The sequence below is a fragment of the Pteropus vampyrus genome, unplaced genomic scaffold, assembly GCF_000151845.1.
Source record: "Pteropus vampyrus isolate Shadow unplaced genomic scaffold, Pvam_2.0 Scaffold85, whole genome shotgun sequence".
NCBI classification, from domain to species: Eukaryota; Metazoa; Chordata; class Mammalia; order Chiroptera; family Pteropodidae; genus Pteropus; species Pteropus vampyrus.
In genome coordinates, this window is record NW_011888866.1 from 1,533,387 (window position 1) to 1,555,568 (window position 22,182).

Sequence of the window (22,182 nt, forward strand, 5' to 3'; positions counted from 1 at the left end):
TAAAGGACAGGTGAGCCTTTGCATGGTATTTAAGTAAACCAGTAATATCAGGGAAAAAAAAATAGGAAAATAAAGCTAATTGATTGCCTTGTGTTTATGAAATAATACTTAATTTGGTGGGTCTGGTAAATCCTAATATTTAATGTTTTCTGCTGGAAGAGTTCCCAGATTTCTAATGAAGGTGAAGTAAATGATAATTTATTAAATGATTTGTGGCTAATTATTAAAATTAATGACTTATTTTTTTAGTGTTGCTTATACTGTCAAACCAGAGAACTTTTGGTTTGTTTGTAATGTACTCAGTTGAAATTGAGGGCATGTGCAGAACTTTGTTTGAAATTGCTTACATAAAAAGTAAAAGATGACTTATGAAAAAGTGTTTGATGATATGAGTATGCCTTTTCTTTCCATTTTTAATCTGTTCTATATATCAAAATAAGCACATTTTCCTAATCAAGTAGAATAATCAATTTATAGAGTTACAGATTTGGGGAGGTAATGTACTGAGTTGAAATTGAGGGCATGTGCAGAACTTTGTTTGAAATTGCTTACATAAAAAGTAAAAGATGACTTATGAAAAAGTGATGATATGAGTATGTATGCCTTTTCTTTCCATTTTTAATCTGTTCTATATATAAAAATTAGTACATTTTCCTAATCAAGTAGAATAATCAATTTATAGAGTTACAGATTTGGGGAGGGAAAATGGTAATATAATATTCACAGATGTCTTCCAATGAGTATTTTGCATTAGTTTAGATTTCAGTGATTTATTTTAAACATTAGAATAAATAGTTTAATTGGTAATTCTGTAGAAGAATGTATAGCATAATTTATCTGTTGACATTTCCTCCTCTTACTGTGCTAAAATCATTATGCGGAGCATGCCATTTTAGTTTAGAGTTTTAGGTGTTATAATAAAGGATGGAATAAAATTATAAGTTACATTTTCCCAAATAGTATTAGTGGGATAGCTTTTTTTCGATTACACACTTTCTAAAAGATTATAGTTAATTAAGATATTAAATGGATTAGATAGCATCATTTAGTATAGGTTTTTCCTCCCTGGGATCCTTTTTTTTCTTTTTTAATTCATTTTAAGGTAATTATTTATTTGTTCCTATTTCATCAATGGAAATATTTTTCTTTAGAGAATGCAACTGGATATTATTTTAACAAGTTTGCAAGATCATACCCATGTAGCCTCCTTACTTGGCTATAGCTCACCCTCTGATGCTGCTGACCTCTCTTCTGTGTGTACTGGCTACGGAAACCTGTCAGATCAACCTTATGGCACTCAGAGCTGCCATCCTGACACCCATCTGGCTGAAATTTTGATGAAGACTCTCTTAAGAAATTTAGGATTTTATACAGTACGTTGCTCTTTTTTCTTTGTGGTAAAAAAAGGAATAAAGCTTGGGTTTGTTTGTTTATTTGTTTTGGAAGGGGAAAGGATCACTTCAAGTCAAGATATTTTGACATTTAGGCACTAATGAAATAAATAAAACTCGACATTTTACTTCCCCAAAGGGGAGAAACATGTCAGATCTTCTGAAATACTATGAGTACCAAGTGATTTATAATTGAGAGATTTATTTTATCATTTTATCAATTTTTTTGGTGTTAGTGTACAAGAATATACAGATACAAATAATCAACAACATTTTGCAAGAGAAGAGTAATGAGGAAGAGTATACTAATGAGGATTGACATTACCAGACATAATCTTATAATTAAATAATATGATTGGTACTATCTAAGAATAGGCTGGTCAGTAGGAGAGAAGACAGTGGACACTATAACTTTCCTTGTATTAGGATACCATTAATTCTTACTTTATGGTGTTTCTTAGATCTATCTTTTTTCCTTTCCATTTCTGTGGGTTTTAACTCAGGCCATCATGACCTAATGCTAATAGCAGATTTGCAACTGTTTTCACTGTTGCTGGTCTCTTCTCAGTATCTTACTGCTGAAATAACCTTGTTATGTTAAATAATGTCATTGTATTAAGTTAAAACCTTTCAGACCCTTTATCATTTGGATTATACGGCACTCTCATTTGAGCTCATGCACATGGCACACCTATCTCCTGCTTGCTCTTCCTGTCTACTAGTCTGTGACTTCTTTAAGACTTCACTATTCTAGGAAGCCTTGCCCAAGTAACCCCATCTAACCATGTAATTATATCTACATACCCTTCAGCAATTTTTAGAGTTAAAGTATACTGTGCAACTTAACTTTGAATTGTTTGTATATCATTTCATATTGTCTCTCATTATGTCTCTTCAGGATTAGGTCTGTATACTCTTTTTCTTCAGTACAAATCTTAATGTTCTGTTCTAACCATGTTAAAAGGTTGTTGACTAAGTCAAGTGGCAGTTGTTCCTACAGAATTATTTTCTCTCAGATTTAAGAATGTAGGTTTGATCTGATGTTTGGCTAAAAATGGAATGGGAACAAATGTAAGGAATATTTTTGCTGAATTAAAGTAGTACTTTTATTATGTCATTATGACTAAGCTAGATGTGTATGTTATATGGAAAGGGCAGTAAAATACTACTTTTGGGGTAAAATAAATTATTGTGTCTTTCTGATGTGATTTATACCAAATTTATCATGTTCTAAGATTTTAAAATAATGGTGCTTATCTTAATCTGTTTGGGCTTCTATAACAATGTCCTGGACTGGGTAGCTTATAAACAACACAGAGTTATGGAGGTTGGAAGTCCAAGACCAAAGAGCTGGCAGATTCAGTGGTTTCTGCTTCTTGGTTCATAGACAGCTGTGTTCTTGCTATGTCCTCACACAAGGGAGCTCTCTGAGGTCTCTTTTTTTAAAGGCACTAATCCCATTCATGGGGGCTGTGTCCTCATGACCTGTTCACCTCCCAAAGGCCCTACTTCCAAATACTACTGGTGTATTAAGTTTCAACATATGAACTTTGAGGCAATACAAATATTCAGTCTCTAATAGTCCTTATTTGGCAACTTATAAAAGTTGCTTATATAGCAAAGGCCTTAAAACGTTCTGAGACTCTCTCTTGCATATTATAAACATAGACCATATTTTGTGCATAAAGATGTTTACCACATCATTATTTGTAAGAAATAATAAAAAATTAAGAAATTGAACACAATGTAATTATACATATATATGCCTTACTATTGAATTGTACACTTGAAACTTACTGGATTTTGTTAACCAATGTCACTATAATAAAAAATAATAAAATAATAAATAAAAAATAAAAAGAAAAAAATTGGAAACAACTGAAATACCTAAAAATAGGGGAATGGTTAAGTAAATTATGGTATATATACTCAATGAGATATTACATGACTCATAAGTTTTATATACACATGGCTTATGAAAATGTAGAAATATTTGTGAATTCATTGGAAAAGAGAAGAATAAAAATAGAATAAGCAGTATTGTGAAGAAGTCACACAAAATCAGGAAAGAAATACACCTGGAAATATTAATAGTGATTTTCTTGGGGTTGTTGGCTAAATGGTGATTTTAAACGTTTTTTTAAAATACAATTTTGGTATTTTCTAAATTTTTTACACCAAACATTTAAAAAAATATTCTTAACTTGAAATAATTTAAAACTTACACAAGAGTTAAAAGAATCATTCAAAGAACTCCTCATGCCCTTTGTCTCTCTGTCTGTCTATTTATCCTTTTTCTAAATCAGATGTCATGCTGGTTATTCCTAAGCTCTTAGGCATGTATTTCTTAAGGACATTCTCTTAAATAACAACAGAAAAATTATTGAATTCCAGAAATATAACATTGATGCAGAACTGTCATCTAATACACAGTACATATTTAAATTTCTTCAGTTGTTCCAATAATGTCCTTTATAGCAACCCCTTCCCAATCCAGGATCACAGATTATATTTAATTGTCATATCTGTTTAGTCCACTTATTTCTTTTGTAATCAGGAACTAATTTCTAAGAATTGTGTTCATAGAAATTCATAAGCATGTGAAAAAACCTTTACACAGGAGGTCTGGAAAGCAATAGCATTAAAATGTTGAAATATGTTGTCTTTAGGTATTGTACTGTTCTTCTGTTTCTTGTTTTCTTTATTTTCAAAGTTTTTGTGGTGAAATATCTATTACTTTTTTAAAATGGAAAAACAAAATGGCTTGATAAATCTTATCTAATAGCTAATATAACAGATTTAAAGATTGATAATAGAAAGGAGATAATGGCTTCTTAAGTCAGAATCATTTATGGTAGGACATCACTTTTCATTTTCAAACACTTCAAATATAATCTTCATTTACTTATTATTTTAGGATCAAGCATTTGGAGAGCTAGAAAAGAATAGTGATAAATTTCTACTTGGAACATCATCTTCGGAGAACAGTCAGCCTGCTCATCTTCATGAACTGCTGTGTTCACTGCAGAAACAGCTGCTGGCATTTTGCCATATCAATAATATTAGTGAGGTATGTGGTTCTTTGCCTTTCATGATGATCTCTCAGGGACCTTGAAACTGAGATATTTGGTTAAGCCATGATATTTTTGTACCTTGAATCTTTCACAGTAGTAATTTAGCAACTTTTTCCCCTCAGAACTCAAGCAGTGTGGCATTGCTTCATAAACATCTTCAGCTCTTGTTGCCACATGCCACAGATATTTATTCACGTTCTGCAAATTTGCTCAAAGAAAGTCCTTGGAATGGCAGCGTTGGAGAAAAATTAAGAGGTGTGTTTGGTGCTAGATTTCAAATTAGATCAGAGGTTGTAAAGCAATAGTCCTTACCCTTTCCAAAGCCTTAAGAAGGCCTGAAACCTCTGAGTGGAATAGGAATGATCTTGAATCTCCTTCCTATTAAAGATCCCTTTCATCTTGGTTTAGGGATGATGGTGACAAGAATGACCTGATTAATCTTAAAAGATGCTAATTGGCACGACAAAGGCCTAATTTTAAGGCATTGGATGATAAATGGCATAAAGTGAGATTTTTATCTGCTATTTCTTTACTTTTCTTCAGCATTTTCCAGTGTTCCTCTTTCCTTCTTGAAATGCTTTCCTTTCCGTGGGCTTCTGTATAGTGATAATTCTGTCTCTACTCATATTTCTCTGATCACTATTTTTTGTTGGTTTCTATGAACTCCTTTTCCTTGGACATGCCCTTCAATCTTTAGGATCCTCTGACTTTTGCCTTCAACCCTCTTTTCTCCCTGAATGATCTTATCTGGTCCCATTGTCTTTAACCACCATGTATATGTTGACTCCCACATTTGCACTTAGCTGAGAACTCCCTTTTCATACTAGAGCCTTTCTCTAGTTACATACCCTTGGTTGTGTAAAGGCAACTAAAATTCAATATATCCGTCCAAAACCAATTCATCTCTGAAGTTGGGAAAAGAAACTGAGAGACTAAAACCATTGCTTACTAGACACCTCCATTTTGTTGTTGCCCTGACATTTAAAATTTAATTCTTTCAAACTGAGCTTATCTCTGAATGGTCTTCCCTGCCCCAAAATGCAATGAAATATTGAGACAAAATTGATTTTAAACCAATATAGATAATTAAAAAAATGATGCTTTGAGATGATCTTAATTTTTAAAAAAGTAAATTTGGTTTAAAAAAGTCTTCCCTCATAAAATGTAAGCACCGTGAGGGCAGGAATTTTTAGGTCTTTGTTCATGGTTGTATCACTTTCACCTAGAACAGTGCTTAGTATATGTAAGTAACTCAATAAATACTTCTTGAATAAATCTAAAAGTGAGGATAAATTTGTGAATGAGAAATTCATAATGCGTTTTAAGGGAAGCAGCTATAATCCTTTGAGTTTGTTGACATGAGGATACGAACGCTTTCCCACAAAGTGTCTGTTGATGGCACTTTCTGAAAGTGAGTAAATACTAATACTGTACCAGCTACCAGGTAGATGTTCAACAGAGTCACTAACTTAGTGTACTGTATGTAGTACAGGCTAAAATAATATTTCTTAGGTTTTTTTTTAAGTTTGTAATAATTGATTTATGTTGAATTTCTTACCCTTCATAGATGTGATATATGTCTCAGCTGCAGGCAGTATGCTCTGCCAGATTATTAATTCCCTACTGTTACTCCCTGTGTCCGTGGCTCGGCCTTTATTGAGTTACCTCCTCGACTTGTTGCCACCTCTTGATTGCCTTAATAGACTCTTGCCAGCTGCTGCTCTTTTAGAAGACCAAGAGTTACAGTGGCCACTTCATGGTAAGTAAAGATGGTAAAAAGAGCAAATAATGCTTTTGAGAAAAGTTGTTCATTTTGCATATATCAGGTAAATTATATCTGACACTTGGATGTTTTATGTAATGAAAAAAATAAAGTTGTTATCATCTAAGAGCTTAAAGTCTAAATTGGGAAATGACAAAACATAAGAAGTTGAGAAAACATAAGATATGAGAAAACATAAGAAGTTGCTCATATATACCAGTGTCATGAATAGGGTCTTTATATGGTCAACAGGTTCGAATAGTATATTTCATTGATTCTAAGACACTTTTTTTTCAAGTTTTTTGATAATGATTCATTTAGTCAAGCATAATGATTCATTTAGTCAATCATAATGATTCATTTAGTCAATGGATTGATTTGATTCAAAAGTTTTTCTTAAATGCAAAGGTTTTTAGTTTTAAATCTCTATTCGATAGTAAAATATTTTATATTTTAGTTGAATATGTAGATAACTAAATGCAAAAGATAGAAATTGGGAACCTATTTTTCTGTGTTTTCCTTTTTAGGTGCTTTATAGGAAATAGCATTCTGGTTTTAGGCATGACACTTGAATTTACTCTTAATTTATAAAATGTTGATGATTCTATTCAGTTGAATATAGCTTAAAATATCATGTTTAGAAAAACATCAATGTGTTTTCCACTGAAGTCTATCTATTCTAAGGCTATCAAAGAAGTTTCATTACTGAAATCCTAAAAACCTTTCAAGTTTAAGTGAGGCCACATGTTTTATTGAAAAGAACCCTGGACTAATGCATAAAAAGATCTAGATTTTAGTTTTGGCTCTGCTAGTAATTTGGCTCTATGATCTTGGGAAAGTCACTTATAACTTCTTAAAGCCATGGCTTTTTCTCTTGGAAAAATCGGGGTTGGACAAGATAACCTTGAGGGCTCGTCTTTACTTTAACGTTGTATGGTTCTGTGATGACTTGATTTAAATGAAGTCAAGTGTCAGGGTTATAACTGCAACTGGACATTGATTTAGGCTTTATATATAGCAATTCCAGATTTACTCTTTTCAAAAGCATCTTAGAACTTGCTAAGATTCATTGTATTTGTATTAGGTGAATTAGGTATCATTTTATTTTGGATTTCTGCATCTATGATCATAAATGATATTTTTTCTATAATTTTTCTTTTATTCTATCATTGTATCATTTTTACTATCACCATTATACTAAACTCATAGCATCAACTTAGAATCTTTTTTATTCTTTTTTTCTGAAATAATTTGTGTAAGATGGGGGTATCTCTTCTTGAGTTTTAGAAAAGTTTATATAAAACTATGGTGTTTTTCGTAAATAGACCTTGGCTATTTTCTTAGAGTTTTATTCTCTTGCAGCTTTTAGTCTCAGATCTATTTTGGAAATTGATATTTTTTTCTAGAAAATGTCATTTTGTGGGTTTTCAAATTTATTAACATAAAATTGTTAAAATCTCTAGTGTATCTGTGGTTGCATTCTCTTTTTTGATTCCTAATTTTTGAATTTATGCCTTTTATTTTCAGGATTAATTTTATTAGAGGTTTGCCCATTTTATTAAATCTTTTCAAATAACCAGTTTTGGGTTCATTGATCTTTTCTGTTTTTTTGTTTTTTTTCAATGATGTCATCGATATCTGTTCTTATCTTTATGGCTAAGTATAGTTTTTTTATTCATGTTTATTTTTGTAATGTGAAGAACTTCTAAAAACAAATGTACAGTAAGAACGCATGGGTCTGGATATTAGCTCAAGACAGTTCTGAATTCAGGCCTTAAAAATCATTAAACAATACTAAATGTCATTTTACTAGATCAACTCATGTTGATTTTGGAGGGAGGAGCTGCTTTACTCTTATGGTGAAATTTGATCTGAATAATGAAAAGTAGGAATAGACTACCTTGGGATAATTCTTTCATATACTGTTTTAATTTTAAAATTAATAACTTTACAAAGGAAATTTTTATTCAATAGCCTAACTTATTTGAATGTTTTAAATTAGCTTAGTAAAGAGAACATATGCAAAAAGTATTATCGTTTGTTTTCTTGATAAAATTATTTTGCTTCAATATGTTATTGCAGTGTAATAGAAATGAGAAAGCTTGACAATCTTAAATACCAGGTGAAGACACAATTACTAATGATTTTGTCTTCAGGAGGGCCAGAACTGATTGATCCTGCTGGTGTGCCCTTACCTCAGCCAGCCCAGTCCTGGGTGTGGCTTGTGGATCTGGAAAGAACAATTGCTCTCCTTATTGGGCGGTGTCTTGGTGGCATGCTTCAGGGCTCCCCTGTGTCTCCAGAGGAACAGGATACTGCATATTGGATGAAAACACCACTTTTTAGTGATGGTGTAGAAATGGACACCCCGCAGTTAGGTAATGTGCTTCTCTGCAACATTTAAAATACATGCTTGTGTTTGTACATCCATTGGAGATTTCTCTTATTCTGGGTTTGCTGAATAGAGAACTAATAGAAAACAGGGTAGGGGATCCAAGATTGTAACTTGAAGTCCTTAGAAAAACAGTTAAACCTTACAGCATTGTATAGTGAAAAGAGCCCCTGAACTAGGAAAATATAGGCCTGGTCCCACTCTGTCATTATTTATCACTCAATGACTGTTTGGGAAAGGCATTGAACTCATAAAAATGGGAAAATGCTTGATTACTTGTGTTCTTGGGCATGAAGGTTATGAAATTACTTCATACACTGTAAAGCTCTGTAAGATTATCTACCATGACTTACCAGTCAGTGCTCAGTTTGCAAACACCTTTCAGATGGGAGTGGCAGTTGTTCTCCTCCCAGCCTGTCCTGCTTTCATGCTGGTGTTACCTTGTATGATTCCTCATTTTTTCCCTCCCTGTTTATGATGCCTTTGGGGATTCCTTTTTTCTGCCTCACCTCCCATTCTTCTACTTTGCTGGTAGGCTAGCATCTCAGACTGTCCGAACATGAAGATTTCTCCAGTTCCTGAACACATGATCTAGTCGTTTTATCTAGGATTGATCCTTCAGTCTCTCTGGGCCTCTAATTTTGATCCATGAAATAATGAGATTAGATAGCCTATATGATTACATTAGCTCTAACATTCCTTATTTCTCTGATTAGAGAAAGAGACTCAGAGAATGTCTAAGAAGTAAAGTCTAAGAAATCTCAATCAAAGAGAAGCTCAAGATGGAAAACAAAAAGTAGAAACCAAGACAAAAAATCACAGAAACATTCTGATTTGGGTTGGAGGGTTAGAGGGTAGAGTGAAGTGAGCTGTTGAAGATTTTCCTCCTTTTCCAAATAGAAATATATATTCATCATTTATAAACCAGAAGGTGAACCTGGCCATAACTAGTGAATGCTAGACTGGTACTTTATGATACATTTGTATCAAAAAATTTTTTTTAAAAAGTAAAATCATGGTTCTTCAAGGGATATTGAACATTGTAAAGATGTTATAATGTTTAACTCTATGTTAGTCCTAAATGTACTATTGAGGACAAAAATATTTGTATCTCTACCTTCCTCTTATTTCTCTTATATTTACTTTACTCAGTTAACTGGCCTTTAGTATGAATAAAATCACTTTCAGTTTTAATCTTATTTTTCAGTATTTAAATTATAAAATCATGAACTATTAAAATGTTATATTTTATGTGTAAATATTTGCATATTTTAGGAAAAGGATGTTTGTCCTTTGTACATATGTGATCATTCAGTTATATTATGGGTTAAATTGACTTTTGATATTAGCCCAGGAACCTATCATTTAGAGAATCATTTTGTTTTTTAAACGGAAAATTAATTCTGAATGCCAAATGTCCCACTGAAAAGTTAGGAACCACCTGAACAAATATAAATCTCAGTTGAGAAATTTTTCATGGTATTTTTGATCTCTCGAATCATACTTAACTGCTTGTTTTCCCTTAGGTCTAGAAAAAAGAGAAAATTCTTGTGTAGTCTCTTTTCCAGACTAGGGGACTAGAAAATGGGAGTAGGTCCCACTTTTCTCAAATTGGATATCATTCCATTTTGAACAAGAGAGTTCTTTGTTATACAAGACGGTGTTGCACTTGTAGTAGGCCCTGCCTACCAAAATGCTAGAACTCCTTGGAGTACATTTGGCTACACATTCTTCTGGAAGAGATGGAAAGGATGATACTTCCTTCAGTTGAGAAACATCAAAGAACTTTGTATCATCTACTTAAAATGGTTTGAAATGTATCATTTCATATGCACTAAATAAATGCAGTATGATTTTATTTGTAGCATCAAAATTTATGAGGTTTAAAATTGATAACATGAATAATTTTTTTTTTTTAGATAAATGTATGAGTTGCCTATTAGAAGTAGCTCTTTCGGGAAATGAAGAACAGAAGCCTTTTGATTACAAATTGAGGCCTGAAATTGCTGTCTATGTAGACTTGGCATTGGGTTGTTCAAAAGAGCCTGCACGAAGCCTTTGGATCAGCATGCAGGATTATGCTGTTAGCAAAGGTAAGATGAAGAGGATAAAGGGGATTGAATATGTAGATGGCTCATGATACTCAGATATATGTAATATATATTAATAGAAAATCACAGGGATCACCCTATTTTTTATAGAAAAAATTTATTTTTCCTCTTTGTGGAAAATACCCTAGGTTTTATATATATCTCCACTGTGGGAAAATCGAGATTTATATAAAAGTTAAATCCAGAGGCAATAATTTTACTGAAGGGTTCCAGGCAATGTAAATGGATTTAGTATAAGAGTCTTATAATGAATTTCTTCCCTTTGCAAGCCCTGGTGTCCGAACTGAAAGGATGTGTATATAGAAGTTTAAGCTCTAAGCCTGGTCATTTTCCTCCTTTCTAAAATACTTGTGTACTTCAGAGTGATGGTGAAGATAAGTTTGAAATAAAGTATACTATTAAGTACAGTGGTAAAGTGCCATGCAAGTATGTAGTATTTCCGTTTCTAATATTTAATTAATAAAATTAATTTTATGTACAAGTTTCAAAGAATATACCTGATTTCTTTTTAGCTCCTATGTTTTTTAATGGTGACCTAGATTATTCAGAATCACATCACCAATTATCTTTTTCAATGTTATATTTTCTTATCCTATCTTTAGTTCCTCTCCAATCATTTGGATTTCCTTCCTTCTGTGATAAAAATGTTAAATACAGTTTCAGCTTTTGTTGTCTTTTATTTTGAATAATAAAAAGGAAATGAGATACATGTTCTTTAGATCTTCAGAACACCAGTGAGTTGACATCTTTGAAAATTTAATCTCATCCAGTTTATCATTTATTTATTTATTCATTCTATTGTATTGACTGCTACCAGAGGTACAAAAGTATGGTAACAGGAGAAAAAAGTTTACATTCTAAGTTGTATTTTTGGTATTCATGTATTTTCATCATTTGCCTGGAACGTGCAGTTAGGTTTTCCTTTATATTATATTATCACTTGTTACATTTCAGTGAGAACTTTTAAAAACTAGGTGTAAACATAAGAAATAAAAACTCATTATATGACTTCAATTGCTTATACACTGTAGCCTAGACTTTGTACCTGAATAGTAAAAACATTCTGTAGTTCTTGATATGAAATGACCATAACTTTAATAAGGATATTTTATTTATTTATTTATTTTTAGGCGAGGCAACCCTTGGTTGACCTCACAGATTGCAAGGACCTTGTCAGCTTACAATCCCTTATTGATTGATTGATTGATTTTTTATTTTTTATGCCTACAGCACTTGGTCTTCCTAGGTGGTCTCCCATCCAAGTGCTAACCAGGCCTGACCCTGCTTAGCTTTCGAGGTCAGCCAGGATCTGGCTTGTTCATGGTAGCATGGCCATAGACGAGGGTATTTTAAAAGAGGCTATTACCTTAAAAATTGCATTGGTAGATAATCCCTGTTAAATTTGTAACACAACAAAGGGTGTTACTTTAGTTTGCTTTTTATATTAAATATTAGCCTTCTTGAAATGAGGTCCCGTTTGATTTTAAGTTGTCACACTTCTCAGGATAGCAAGCAGTCCCTTGGTACAGGTGATCTCTGAAGAACCTAATGCAGAAAAATTTTGTATGTGATACAGACTGTCATTTTAAGATTCTTCGTGGCCTGTAAGACTTTCTAAAATCTGGCATATTTATATTGTCTTTTTTTCACCCATGAAATAGGCAAATCTGAGCTTTTTTTTACCTAAACATACAGAAATGACTAGAAAACCAAAATGTAAAATTTTATCTCTTGAGGTAGGAATTTTAAGAAAGGATTAAGAATAAATAAAGTTAACTTGGGGCTTAGTATTTGCCAAGGGTGTTTTTCGTTCGTTTTGTTTTTATGTGGCACAGTAAATCTGTCAAATTAACAGAGTATAGCAGACATTCTGAGAGTGTAATAGACAGTAAACCTCCTATTCCCATTTGGAATCTACTGAATGTGTTTTATTTTTTTAAGTACAGTACTGGTATGCTAACATGGAGTTAAAGAAAGCACCTGACTAGTTCTTATTTAATGCTGTGATTTGGGTTTTCAGTTGCATGTACTCATTTCTGTGCAAATGTTATTTCATTTCTTATATACTTAAATGTACATGTATTTACAATATCTACTTTCATGGCTTCAACTACCATATGCATACTAAACTAATTTACTTGCTATCTCTACTAGGAGATCTAACAGATAGTATTCAAAACCAGACTCTTGTCTTTAGCTCCCCATCCCCCAAAAGTGTTCGTCCTGTCTCAGCCAACCATATCTTCTGATCCATCAAGAAATTCTGTCAACTCTACCTTCAGAATACATATGGGATCTGAACATTTCTCACTCCCTCCTTGGCTACTGCTTTTGTCTAAGCCACCATAATTTCTCACCTGAATTACTGCAATAATGACTTCTGCTATTGCTGTCCTTATAGGAAATTCTCCACTCAGCTGTCAGTGAGTCTTTTAAAACACAGATCTGATAATGTTATATTTCTGTTCAAAGCCTTCTGGTGGTCCTTCCTATTTCTCTCAGAGTAAAACCTAGAGGACTTGCAGTGGCCTGCAAGGCCCTGTTTGATTTAGTCCCTGCCAGCTTTCTAATGTCTCCTACCACTCTTGTCCATGCACACTTTGCTTCAGCCACACTGGCCTCCTTGCACTCACCTCAGGGCTGCTACACTAATGTTTTTCTGAGAGGACACTGCTGCTATGTGGCTTTTTCCCCTACTTCTAGATCTCTTCTCAACTGTAGCCTTATCAGAGGCCTTCCCAAACCTGCCTATATAAAATAGGAATCCCACACAATGAGTACTCTGTTCTCTTTACCCTGATTTATTTTTCTCTATAGAACTTGTCTGTCATATTGATGTTTTTATTATCTACTTGCTCAACTACAACTACAACTCTCAACTACAATATAAGCTCTGTGAGATCAGACTTAGTTCTGTTCATTGCTGTATCCTTAGCACACAGAACAGTGTCTGAGATCTTTTTTTTCTAGTAGCTGCATTTGTTAAATAACTGTTTAGAAAAATAATAGCATGTGGGTGTTGTAATCCAACTAAAGCTATTAAAATTACCTCTGAACTGTTTTCTGAGCCCTTTTAAATGTCAATGCATCATTTTTATTTTCAGATTGGGACAGTGCAACTTTAAGTAATGAGTCACTCTTGGACACTGTGTCTAGATTTGTTCTTGCAGCTCTTCTGAAACACACAAATTTACTTAGTCAAGCATGTGGAGAAAGCCGGCAAGTAACTTAAAACTATCCTCAGACAAATATTATCTCTCATGATGTTAGAAATTAGGTAACTTTTCTATTTTGGTTCTTTATTTAGATATCAACCTGGTAAAAGCTTATCAGAAGTGTACCGTTGTGTGTACAAAGTTCGAAGTCGTTTACTTGCTTGCAAGAACCTTGAACTTATTCAGACCAGGTCATCATCACGAGACAGATGGGTAAAGTTGGAAATCAGTTAATTTCTATGTTTTTCTGCAAGCTGTGAGAGATAGCTCCATATTGGTTTACGTCAGGAAAAAAAAATGTACCTTGCTTATTGCCGATGTTCAGTAAATGTGGAGTAGTTCCTTTCCTAGTGAATAAAATGGACAAGTAAAAGATCAGGGGTTTATTTAACCCCATATTTATCAAGTATGATACAGCTGCTAAGGAAATTTATGTATTCTTAGGCTGTATAAATAATAATAAATTGAATTGTCCAAATCATATGAAATAATATTCCTTTATTTTATGCTGATCAGACCACATTTGAATTATTTTATTTAATTTGGGGTGCCATAATTTATGAAGAACATTAACAGACTACCTTAGATTGGTGAAAAGTCCAAAAATCATCTGATGTAAGAACAGGAAAATGTCAAAGATGTTTATCCTAGAGAAGTGAAAACTAAGGGGAATCATGGAATAGCTGCCTTCAAATACTTAAAGAGTTTTCATGCAGGAAAGGAAATAAACATGTTCCTTGTTGTTCCAGAGGGCACAGGTAGGACCAGAGGGAAACAGTTGAATGGAGAATCATTGTTAGCTGAATATAGGAAAAAAAGCCTTCTAGTACTAGAGTTGCCCACCACTGGAGGTAAAGATTGAAACCTCTTATTATGTTCCAGAAGTAATTCATGCACCAAAAGTGAGATGATTTCTAAAGTGCTTGGTAATCTTGATAATGTGATCCTATAGTTTTAAGTATAAGCCTGTATAATACATCACCTTCAGAAATGCTTACTTTGAAACTTTACTTATACATTAGATGCTTTGCACTCTATTATTTAGATCTTAGATGTTGTTTTATTTATTTTTCAAATTAATTAATTATTTTTTTAATGGTGACATCGGTTAATGAAATCCAGTGTTTCAGCTGTAGATCTTATAGTTTAAAAATCAAACTCTGTGTTTATATTCTTTTATATTCATATATTTTAAAAATCAAACTCTGTGTTAGTATTCTTTTGGCATGCCCCAATTTAATATTTGTGAATCTGTTTGTTAGTGGCCTTGAAACACCATAAAATGTATTGATTTGCCAGTATGTTGAGGCTCAGATTTTAAACTCACATATTATGGGGATAATGACTTATGCATTACATGAGTCTGACTGACTGCTCAGTATCCCCATCTCTGTGAAATTCTGAAGTTATTTACTGACCATGAATCACAAAATAACTTTTATTATGCATCCGAGGATATCATTCAAATTTTTCATTTGTGCTTTATACTGAGATTTGTGGGAGAAATAATATAGTACCATTATGGTATTTGTGACCTTTAGCACCTGTTGAAAGAACTCTTTCCTCTAGATGACTGCTAGGTAGCATGACCACTATGAGAAATAAAACTAACATTGTCCTTATCCGATTTCTAATTTTTGGTTTCTTCAGAGGCAAAGTAAAGAAAAACAATACTGTTTGTATAATTGAAATATGCTCAGAGAGTAGAACCTAAATGTTCTCACCAAAAAAAAAAAGTTTAAAAACACGTTTTAAATTAGAATTATTAAACATTTTTACAGAGTGATGATAACATATATAACTTGATAACTTGAAGAAGACAATGGAATCAAAATTCATATTCTTTAAGTACCTTTTATAACCCATAAGTTGCAGCTTAGTAGAAGTTTTACAGTTGAATCACAATATAAATATCAATTTATGGCATGACATTTTAATAAAAATACTGAGAAGAGAGAGTATATAAGTGTTTTGTGTATGTACATTCTTTCTAACTTTTTTCTACTTATCCAGTATGTCTCTTTTTTTTTGTAGTAAAATTCGTGTGTTATTATTGATATTAGCAGTATTTTCCATGGTAAAAAAAAGTCAAGATTTTAATGAAGTTTTTCAGAGTTTTTGAAAAAATATTTAGTATAGCTCTGATCATTTCTTTAAGATCTCAGAAAACCAAGACTCTGCAGATGTTGATCCTCAGGATCATTCATTTACTCGGACCATTGATGAAGAAGCTGAAATGGAAGAACAGGCTGAGCGAGACCGGGAAGAGGGGCATCCAGAGCCGGAGGATGAGGAGGAAGAACGGGAACATGAAGTGATGACAGCTGGCAGTGAGTACACATCTTACTTTACAGATACACACCATGCCATTCTTTTTGGTAGGGAAACTGACTAGAGAAGACAAAGGCAAAAGTTTCTGTAGTTTTTCTAAAAAGGTCTGATATTATACTGGTGATCTGAATTTATATTAGCTAACGTTTCAGCTCTTAAAATTGTCCTAGTTCCATTATGAAGCTATTGAATGGCATGTTTGGGGCTGAAAAGTTCTGGAAGCAGGCTTTGGGAAGTTAACTGTTCCACTGATTCTTATGCATGAAATGACGCCCATGAGTCATTGGATGAGGTAATTCAAAGTATGTCCTCGGGGGGATACCAAGTTGTCTATTGGCCTGGCTAACCTCTGTGTGGTGAGGAAGAGAGCCTCTTCGTCTGCCTATTAAGAGAGCCCAGTTATTTTCATATGTAGAACTTTCAAAATTATAAGTTTCACCTATTGACTACACTGCTGTTTTCAGTAGAGTGCAAAAATATACATGAGAATACTATTGGCTGGGTAAATAACACTTCATATTTTTATATTCCGAGGCTACAGATAGTTTTTTAAGGTAATCATTTAGATATTTAAAGAGAAATATCAAAGCTTTTAAAACATTTGAGTGATTTGGCTATTTTAAGTTAAAGCGTGTATTTTCTTTGTAGCCTAAAATGTTATGGTCAGCTCTGCATTTGTTGTTGGGATTGTCTGTATATATCAATAAATTGGACACTTACTTTATTATCAGTATATTTCTGTTCTGGATACTTCTAAAAATGATTTTGAGATGACATAACACAAGACCAAAACCCTTTAAAACAAAAGGAAAAAATAAGGTCTAAATGGAGAAAAAGGGGTTAGGGATGGGGGCCAGAGAATAATTATTTATTAAAAACTTAGGCCAAGGGAACTTCTATAGTTGAACCTAAATTTTAGCTTAAGAATTCCTGTAAGCAAAGGCCAAAAGAGAAAAAACAGTAGCAAAGTATAGCCCTCAGTTATAGTAACAGAGAGTGTAACAGTCATCAAAGAGTAATAATTTTTAAACTAGCTACTGTTTTTGAGCAGCTGTTATATGCTGGACACTGAGTCAAATGCTTCACATAAATTAACTCATAATCCTCAAAAGAGTCTTATGAGATGAGTTCTAGTATTACCCTATTCTTAAGATCACAAACTGAAGTTTAAGGAGGCAAAATTACGTTCCTAGGGCCAAAGATAGTAGCAGCTGGAATTAGAACCAGGTCTGCCCAAAATTCCAGTGACTGTTCTTTTAATTACTTTAACAGATTTCCAGCTCTGAACTCTGTGTTTGTTGCTTTGGTTTTTATAGAGATAAGGGACTTTCAACAACATAATAAAAATATCATCATAATAATTCTCTAAAATACACATTCATTTTTAAATTTTTTTTTAAGTTTATTGAGGTGACATTGGTTAATATAATTATCATTTTTAAAGTTTATACTTTCATATTAACAGATGAATCTAGTATTTTACCAACTTTTCTGCCTTGATTTCCCATTAAGAATATCCTCTTCACTTCAAATTTGAATGAAAAAAAATTTTTCCTACTGTGAAGTATCTACTACTGCATCAGAATCTTGTTACATCCACTGACTTTGTACTTACAAGTTGTGAGCAACTGACATCAGGTGGACAGTCATTTGACTTTGGAGGCAATCTTGGTCATATATTATAACCAGATTCTGTTTCAGCAAAGACCTTTAATGGTTGTGCTTATTTGAGACATTCATGATACAAGAAAGTATGGGTGTTAGGTATTATATGGAATTTGGAAGGGGAAAGAGGCCTTTTCATCATAACTACTACAGCTTAAATTTTGACTATTTCTTTTTTAACCTGACATTTTTCATAAGCAGTTATTTTTATCTAACCCAGTGCTTCTCAAACTTTTGTGAACTTCAGAATCAGCTAGAGGGCTTATTAAAACACAGATTGCTGGCCCCATGCCTAGAGCTTCTGGTTCAGAAGGTCTGGGACGGGCCTGATAATTTACATTTCTAACAAGTGCTCAGATGATATTGATGCTGCTGGTCTAAGACCACACTTTGAAAACCACTAATCAAATTCATAAATGTATAAATAGAATTAACCAAATCAAAAATCTATAAAGGCATAAATATTTCCTATTGTTATTTTCATGAAGTTATTTTACATGTGATTTTAACTTACTATTTTTGATATAATTTTAACAGTTACTATGCTATATTTAATGTCTAAAAAATAATTTTTCCCTCTTTCAGTAAGTTTTTGGTCCAAACATTTTGACTATTTTTATTGTTATTTTCTTTGCTCTTCTCTCCCCATGTGTTAAGACCTTGTTTTTGTGTTGCATGTTACAGAAATCTTTCAGTGTTTCCTCTCAGCCCGTGAAGTAGCTCGTAGCCGAGATCGAGATAGAATGAACAGTGGGGCAGGGTCTGGGGCTCGAGCTGATGATCCATCTCCTCAGTCTCAGCAAGAGCGAAGGGTCAGCACAGACCTTCCTGAGGGCCAGGATGTGTACACTGCTGCCTGCAACTCCGTGATCCATCGGTGTGCCCTCTTAATATTAGGAGTAAGTCCAGTGATCGATGAGCTTCAGAAGCGAAGGGAAGAAGGACAGTTACAGCAACCTTCAACAAGTGCCTCTGAAGGGGGTGGACTTATGACCAGGTGGGACTGACTAGAAACTTAAAATATTACTCTCCTCCTTTTGTTACTTTATGCATTGAAATGGTTTATTCTGAAAGTTGGAGGAATATTCTGAAACTAACACAGACATCAAAGAGGAAATGCAAATTGACTAGGATGAATTAAAAGTAATGCAAGGAGTAGTACTGCTTCAGCCTGGAATAGATAAGCTTCTGGTTAAATGAGGATGCACAATTTTTGATATATGTAAATACTAGTAGTTGAGAAACATCTGAGGTTACTTATATGTTTCTTTAATTTAGTGGCATACAAATTATTTTGCTGTAATTGAGAAGGGCTTTGTGTTTAGACAAGAGTCAAGATTTCCCATCAACAGACATAATTACTCCTCACTGTATGTGTATTATCTCTATGCTGCTAGTTCCATTCAATTTTATGTTCACTAACAGTCTCAAATTGAAAAACTTTTCTTTGTGCATGTGAGACAGGAGTGAAAGTCTTACTGCAGAGAGCCGGCTAGTTCACGCAAGTCCAAATTATAGACTGATCAAATCGAGGAGTGAATCCGATTTGTCTCAGCCGGAATCAGATGAAGAGAGTTACGCACTGGTAGGTATACCTAGATTCAGTAAAGAAGGATATTTGTTTTTAAGGTATAGATACATAAGGCTTTGGTTAGAGTAAGTAGTATATGTTTGTTTTAGACATAAAAACTTTTTAAAAAGAACTTTTAAGAGAAAGAACTATGTTGCATAGATATTTTCCATTTATATGTTAATGACTCTCAGATTTCTGTTTTTAGCTCTGACTTCTTCCTAAGAAAACTGCACATTCATATATCTGACTTCTTGATAGATGGTCTACCTAAACATGTCAGGTTACCCCAATCTTAATCTATCCAAAAATAAACTCATCTTTCTCCCAACCTTCTCTCATATTGCCTATCTTAGGAGGTGGTACTATTAGCTAACCAGGCTGGAAACCTGGGTTCATACAAGTGCTACCTAAACAAAAAGTTGTTTAAAAGAAATTTCTAAGCAAAAATGTTCCTTCTTAAGGAAATTCGAACGTCTTCAAGCAAGTTTCATTGTAATGTCGTTGTTCTTTCTCCTCTTATTCATTCCTATGAGTATCTTTGTGCTCAGAGCGCATGTTCCCAGTATTGCAGTCTAATGAGATTTTTCTCTGTCTTTTTTCCCCCCATTCTGATCAGTGTCATTAGTCTCCCAACCCTGTGATAATTTTATAACAGATCATGTTACTTCTCTACTTAAAACCTCCAGTGACTTCACTTTTTCTCAGAGTAGAAGCCTAAGTCTTTACACAGGCCTGTAAGACTCTACATATCCTGGCTGCACCACCTCTTTGATCTCCTCTACTCTCCTTGATGACTCTCCTGCCACACTGGCCTCTTGGCTTTTTGTGAATGTACCATACAACTTCCCCTTCAGGCCTTTACTTGGCTGTTTCTTCTGACTAGAATACTGTTATCTGCATGGCTAATGCTCTCAATTCAAATCTTATTCAGTGATGCCTTCCCTGACTATTCTATTTAAAATTGCGATTTGCACCCCCTTCCACATTCTCTCTCCACCTTGCCTTGCTCTGCTTCCCCCTCACCCCCACAGTACCTAACATAATTTACTTATTTATTATATGTATTTATCAGTTTCTGTTAGCCTACAGTAGAGTATAAGCTCCTTGAAGACAGGAATTTTTGCTGTTTCATTCACTGCTGTATTCCTAGCACCTGTACCGAGTGCCTGGCACACAGTAGTCAGTCATTAATTATTTTTTTCAGTGAGTTAATGTTTAATGGATTTGGTAAAGTTTCTGTGCCCATTCCATCCTTTTCACTTTTTAATTCAGGCTGTTACCTTTGCCTGAATTGGTGGTTTTCAAACTGATCTCCCTACTTTTTCCAGTCCTTCTCCTTAGGCACTACTCCCAAAGTTAGAGCTCTTGAAGACACAGACAACAACAAGAACAACAGAATACCTGTTTGTCATGATACCTTCCTATTCAGAAACCTTAGTGACTGCACGGCCTATCCAGAAATCAAAGATTCCATAAAATGTTGCCTGCCTGCTTTTGGACCCAATTTTCTCCTACAGTAATCTGCATTTTTGCCATAGTAGTCCATCTGCCAGACCCCAAACACACCTCTTGAGCCTCTGCTCAAGCATTGTTTGCCTTAAATTTCTTTCTCTTGGGTTTTGTTGATTAAGTCCTGTCTCTCTTAAGGACTGGCTAAAATGTCAACTCTTCCAGAAAGCTTTCCAGGATTACTCACAGTGACTCTGTTATTTCCATAGCAGTTTGTTAGCAGCTCTAATAAACCACTAGTGGTTTGTTTCATGTTGGACATATGCATTATTAGTATTTATTTCCAGGAGACCTCTTAGAGGGTCTAGGGTTTTTTTAATGCCCCTAATATCTTCTACAGTATACAAAGCATGATTGATAATTCATTTCAACTGAAATGAAAAGATAAAAGATGAGGATAGATGTAGTTAAAATGGCATACTTTTTGGAAACAGTGAAACTACCTTAGTTACAATAGGCTTAAGACTCCCTATCGATTTGACCTGGGGTAAGACATTTAACCTTTCTGAGCCCCAGCTTGTTTATCTTGAAAGTGGGTAATAATACTACCTGTTATACTTCTATCATCTGGGTTGATGTGAAGAACAAGTTTGGTCATACAATTTAAAACATTTTGAAAATTATGTTTTCAAAACAATGGGAAGACAGATCAATAGAGGTAGGTTGAGTCTAGATTTAATTGCCAAGGTTGTTCATTTAGTTTCTGCAGAATGGTTAAAAGATTAATAATTACATTTTTAAAAAAGATTAACTCTTGATTATCTTCCCTTATGGAATATTAAGAAAGATAGTATAAAAGGTGGAAAAGTGAAGAACTAGAAAGAGCAGATCCTGTTGTAGATGAACGAAGAAGACCTGGGCTGGGCCTTCGGCTTCGGAGAGCCTGATATAGATGAAGAGGAGCAAGCAGTGGGGGCACTTTGGGTTTTTCTAGCTGAAATTTGTTACCCTTCTGTCTGAGGTTATTTAGGATTACCATTCATGTCCTTGATATCTAATAGTACTTCTTTTATTCTGAGTTGTTAGTGAATGAAATGCTTTCTTAAAATAATTGAAGTTAACTAGTTTAATGCTAAATCTTTGTTTTAACCTTTTATAATGAGTATTATGTGATAAATTATCTACTTCTCTGTCGTAGTAAACAGAGAATAAACCAAGG

At 33.7% G+C, this 22,182-nt stretch overlaps 1 protein-coding gene across 16 annotated transcripts in view; it reads left to right on the forward strand.

Annotated features, from left to right (window-relative positions):
• Nucleotides 1-22,182, forward strand: part of HERC1 (HECT and RLD domain containing E3 ubiquitin protein ligase family member 1) — a 175,427-nt gene that overhangs the window by 64,864 nt on the left and 88,381 nt on the right. For all 16 annotated transcript variants that reach the window (XM_023532512.1, XM_023532511.1, XM_023532510.1 and 13 more), the window contains 11 exons: nucleotides 1,152-1,373; nucleotides 4,309-4,461; nucleotides 4,588-4,720; nucleotides 6,033-6,224; nucleotides 8,384-8,605; nucleotides 10,539-10,712; nucleotides 13,835-13,949; nucleotides 14,038-14,158; nucleotides 16,104-16,275; nucleotides 18,626-18,938; nucleotides 19,406-19,526. In XM_023532512.1, the coding sequence (XP_023388280.1) occupies nucleotides 1,152-1,373; nucleotides 4,309-4,461; nucleotides 4,588-4,720; nucleotides 6,033-6,224; nucleotides 8,384-8,605; nucleotides 10,539-10,712; nucleotides 13,835-13,949; nucleotides 14,038-14,158; nucleotides 16,104-16,275; nucleotides 18,626-18,938; nucleotides 19,406-19,526 (1,938 nt within the window). The remainder of the gene's footprint in view (nucleotides 1-1,151; nucleotides 1,374-4,308; nucleotides 4,462-4,587; nucleotides 4,721-6,032; nucleotides 6,225-8,383; nucleotides 8,606-10,538; nucleotides 10,713-13,834; nucleotides 13,950-14,037; nucleotides 14,159-16,103; nucleotides 16,276-18,625; nucleotides 18,939-19,405; nucleotides 19,527-22,182) is intronic.